At 25.0% G+C, this 5058-nt stretch overlaps 1 protein-coding gene across 1 annotated transcript; it reads left to right on the plus strand.

Moving 5' to 3' along the window:
• Nucleotides 1-3076: 3076 nt before the first annotated feature.
• On the plus strand, nucleotides 3077-3503 carry Phum_PHUM212340 (uncharacterized protein; the record flags this gene model as incomplete). Its single annotated transcript, XM_002425580.1, has 2 exons — nucleotides 3077-3085; nucleotides 3342-3503. The coding sequence occupies 2 exons, from the start codon at nucleotides 3077-3079 to the stop codon at nucleotides 3501-3503; spliced, it is 171 nt and encodes a 56-aa protein (XP_002425625.1).
• Between the last annotated feature and the right edge of the window lie 1555 nt (nucleotides 3504-5058).

Here is a 5058-nt window from a genome sequence, read left to right on the forward strand (position 1 = left end):
TTTTTTCTTCTGCTTTTTTAAAGTTGAGTTTGAACGAGTTGAACGATTCAAAGTGAAAAAAAATTGTGGTTAAGTTGATTTTAAAAGTGGTTTAATAATAAATTTAAAGTTTAAGTTTTTCTTTTTTTTTTTTTTTTTGTTTAATGAAAAAGAAAATTTAGAAAAAAAGGAAAAGAGGAGAATGATTCTGGAGAGTGATAATAATAATAATAATAAGAGTCTTTCTTAGTTTTTTTTTTTTTTAAACTGGAGGTGACAGTAAAAGAATATCTTCAACAGAGTATCATTAAGTATCTTACATTGTATTTTTTTTTTTTTAAGTAAAAAATACGTGGCAGAAGACTAAAAAGTTTTGCCCCGGTTGGCACGAATGGTGAATTTATTAATTATTATTTGGCAAGACGAAACCGGATGCGGATATTGTTTGATTTATTTATTATTTTTTTTACTGGATTCATTTTTTGGATTTTTGTCTCTCTCTCTCTCTCTCTCTCTCTCTCTCTCTCTCTCTCGGAGAGGAGGGGAATGATAGATACTTGGAAAGAAAACGTTTTTTGTCTCGGAGAGGAATAAAAATATATTTTGAGGTGATAAAATTTGAAAACTATTCGAAATTCGTTACAAATATGGCGACGCGACACGTTTCAAACGCATAATAAAAAAAAAACAATTAATAGAATAGTAATTTTTCTTTTTTTCTTTTATATTTCGAACGCGATGAAAAATAATAATAATAATAATACCTGGTGGAAAAAAAGGAAAAATAAAAAGAAAAAAAAATTGTAATTCTTCTTTGATAATAATAATAATGCTCACAATGGAAAAAAGAGAAAGAAAAAAAAATTGTCACCGTTGGGGAATGGGGTGGGAAAAGCGCTTTTTCTTGTTTAATTTTTCTCATCTTTTTTTTTTTTTTTTTTTTTTTTGAAGACAATATAGAAATTAATCAAAGAACACTTTACAGTTTTTTAATTAACGTTAAAAAAAAAAAAAGGAAAGATAGAAAGAAAAAAAGAAAAATGAATAAGTTGACAATTTAATATTTATCTGTTAAAAAAGGCAATATTTTAACGAAAAATAGTTTTAAAAATGTCTTTTTTTTTCTGGGGAAGGGGGAGAAGGGGGAGGAATATGAGGTTTTCGGTTATGATTATTTAGTACGTGATAAACTGTTAAGAAAGTAACAACAACAAACAAATAAACAAACGATGAGATTAAGTTACAATTTAAGGGAGTAGGAAAGTTAAATTTAATGTTTATATATATATATATCATATGAGATTTTTTTTTTTTATTTTGTAAGAGAAGATTTGTTGTAAACATACCGAAAAAAAAAAAAAATTTTTTTTTCTTTATTTTTTATAAAGAAAAAGGAAAAAAGTTAAGAAATTAATATATATTAAACAAGTTTATTCGAGCTAAAAAATGAAAATGAAAAAACATTAATAAAACTAATGTTAATTTTATAACGGAAACAAACTTTTTTTTTAATAGGATTTAGATCGTTTTTTGTTTGTTTTTTAGAAAAAAAAACTTTTTCTTCTTGTTTTTTGTTTTATTAAAATTTTTTGTGACTTTTTATTATTATTATTTTTTAACAAAATAAAACTCTAAAGAAAACAGGGGAAGGATTAAAAAAAAAAAAAAAAAAAAAAACAAAAATAATAATTTAAGGGAAGATTTAAAACGAAACGTTTGAATTTTTATTTATTGGCGCCATTTTGTCAAGAGTTTACAACGTGACGTATGCCTGATGCCACTGCTGCTTACGTCATTGGCGCGCGTTTAGGTTTCTTTATTGTAAACAATCAAGATGGCTGCCGGATGAAGTCGTCAAACGTTTATTTCTAGTTTTTTTTTTTTTTTTTAAATAAGTTTTTTATTTTATTGTGAAAGTTTTTTTTTTTTTTTTTTTGATAGAATTTAGATCGTTTTTTTGTTTGTTTTTTTAGAAAAAAAAAAAAAAAACTTTTTCTTCTTGTTTTTTGTTTTATTAAAATTTTTTGTGACTTTTTGTTATTATTATTATTTTTTTTTTTAAACAAAATAAAACTCGAAAAAAAACAAGGGAACAATTAAAATGAAAAAAAAAAAAAAAAAAAAACAAAAATAATATTTTCGTGGAAAATGAAACGTTTGAAATTTTATTTATTGGCGCCATTTTGTCAAGTGTTTACAACGTGACGTATGCCTGATGCCACTGTTGCTTGCGTCATTGGCGCGCATTTAGGTTTTTTTATGTAAACAATCAAGATGGCTGCCGGATGCAGTCGTCAAACGTTTATTTCTAGTTTTTTATCGTTAAAGTTTTTTTTTTTTTTTTCGATAGTATTTTGTAAAAAGTTTTCTTTTTTTACGCGAGTAATATTTAATAATTAATTAAAATCGGATCATTAAATTTGGGTAAAATATTGAATAGTTAAAATGTGCATCGAGTTACGAAGAAGATTATATAAGAGGAAGTAATAATAAAATAATAATAATAATAATAATAATAATAATAATAATAATAATAATAATAATAATAATAATAATAATAATAATAATAATAATACTTGTTTTTTTAAATAGTTGTTTAAAATTAAAAAACTTTTTTTTTATTAATTTTTTTTTTCGATCCTTTTTTTTTTTTTTTTTTTTGTAAAAATTTTCTAAACTTTTACATCAGTCAAGTACCCCCGCAAGATAATTTTCATAGTTGAAGAATAATTCGTTTATTATTATTATTATTATTATTATTATTATTATTATTATTATTATTTTCTTTTAAGGATCATTAACTTCATTAAACGATTCGGATAGACTGTTTTTTTTTTTTTTCTCTAGATTCAATTTCATGCCGACACATTGTCTTCTACACATTTAATGTTTTTTTTTTTTTTTTTGTTCAACATCTCGCAGCGTCCCATTTAATGAACCTTTTTCTTTTGCCATTAGCACCATTTCGTTCCATTTCCTTTTCTTTCCCCTCCCACCTCCCCTCCCTTCCTCCCCACGTACAATATTGATTTTGTTTTTATTTCTTTTTTTTTTTATTCTTTCTCTGATATATTATTATTATTATCATTATTAATACATGATATATGTTTGTGATGACTCTGCAACTTTTTCACATAAGCTTCCTTTTTTCCTTTAAAAATTTTCTTTTAACTTGAACTTTTCATTTGTCGAATTCAATTTTTTCTTTTTTTTTTTTCTTTTGGAATGATAAATAAATTTTTCTTAATAATACCGTATATGTGTGACGCGGATACATGACGTCACATAATAGTGACGGTTAATTTAAAAAAATTTTAAATTAATTTTTTTTTTTACACTAATGCCACTTTTTTTTTTTTCAGACTTTTCGACATGGATTTCCATTTCAACCGACTGCCGTGGCTTTTGATCCGATACAACATCTTCTTGCCATCGGAACTAAATCTGGATCTCTTCGAATGTATCCTTTTTTTAATTTTATAAAAAGAAAAGAAAAGCGAAAAAATGCGGAAACGTGGCGGTAAGTTTTTCTTTCTTTTTTTTTTTTTTTGTCGTGCATATTCAAAACGAAAAGTGGATGAATTTAATTGGTGTATACAAAAAGATTTTTATCGACACGTCAAAAACTTTTCGATCATTTTTTTGTTTGTTTGTTTTTTGGGGAGAGGGGCGGGGGGATTATATAAGGAAAAAACAAAAAGAAATAATTAAACAGCAAAATAATAATAATAATAATAATAATAATAATAATAATAATAATAATAATAATAATAATAATAATAATGATTTAAGTATAAATTTCAAAAAAACGAAAAGAGTAGAAGCAAAGGTAAAAGTTCAAAGGTTTAAAAAAAAAAAGAAAAAAGTGTGTGTGAAAATGTCGCAAAAAAAAAGTAAAAATCGGTTTTCTCCTTCGTGGTTATAGATTGTGAAAAGGCGCGAGGGGAAGGGGGAAACGTGGTTATAGACTTTTGAAATTGAAATTTTCTGTGTGTGTGTGTGTGTAGGTTTTTCGTTTTTAAATCGTCGTCAATCTTTTTTTTCTCTTTTCTCAATTTTCATTTATTATTACACGCGGGGGGGGGGGGGAAGGAAGAAGGAAAATAAAATAAAAACAATAATAACAAAAAAAAAAAGTTTTAAATTGAAACTTCGTGTTCGAATTTTCTTTTTTTTTTTTTTTTTTACTTTTCCGATTTGAAAACTTTTTTTTTTTTTTTTTTTTTTTTTGAATAGATTTAAATTAAGAATTTTATTTTACTTTTATTTTAATTTATTTTTCGATTGATTTATATATAAATCTCGAAGAATACAAATTGAAATTTGTTCCAATAAAAAAAAAAAAAAAGAAAAATTTTTACTTTGATTCGAGAAAAACGGTTGGAAAAACGGTGGAAAAACGTTTTTTTTTTGTTTTTCGTTTAGAGAGAGAGATAGAGAAAAAAAGTGATGTGGGAAGGGGGGAAGGAGAGGAAATAGAAAACGAAAAATTCCGCTTTGTTAGTTTTTTATTATGCGGTCGTCCGCCCTTTTGAAAAATAAAACAATTTCGTACGTTTATCGTTTCGGTAAACCTAAAATAAATTATAATAAAAAAAAAAAAGGTTTGGGGGTACGTTTCGGGGCTTAAAAAAGGGGAATATTGTCGCCGGAAGCCGGGTAAATAGAATTTTTTTTTTTTTTTTTTACTTTTTATCGAACGCGAACGTTATTTATTATGTATTTTAAAATAGTGAAGCCATTTAGGTTTTTTTTTTTTTTTAATACTTTTAATTAATTATTACGCTCGATTTTATTTCGTTGGATTAAAATTTTTTTTTTTTTTTTTTTTACGGAAAAAAGGGAAGAAAGGAAATTTTCTTTTTTTTTTTTGTTATCGTGAAATAAAATGACATTTTTTTTTTTTTGTTTAAAACGTCCGGGTGGAAAAAAAATAAATTAATGAAATTTCGTTAAAATATTTCCCCCCCCCCCGTTCGTTAATTTTTCACAAAGCGCGATTCGCACAATTTTTCGTTTAAAACCACACAAAAATTGCGTCGGTGAGGGTTTTTTTAAATTTATTTCCTTTGTTTTTAA

The sequence above is a fragment of the Pediculus humanus genome, genomic scaffold (assembly GCF_000006295.1).
Source record: "Pediculus humanus corporis 1103172107561 genomic scaffold, whole genome shotgun sequence".
Classification (NCBI taxonomy): domain Eukaryota; kingdom Metazoa; phylum Arthropoda; class Insecta; order Psocodea; family Pediculidae; genus Pediculus; species Pediculus humanus.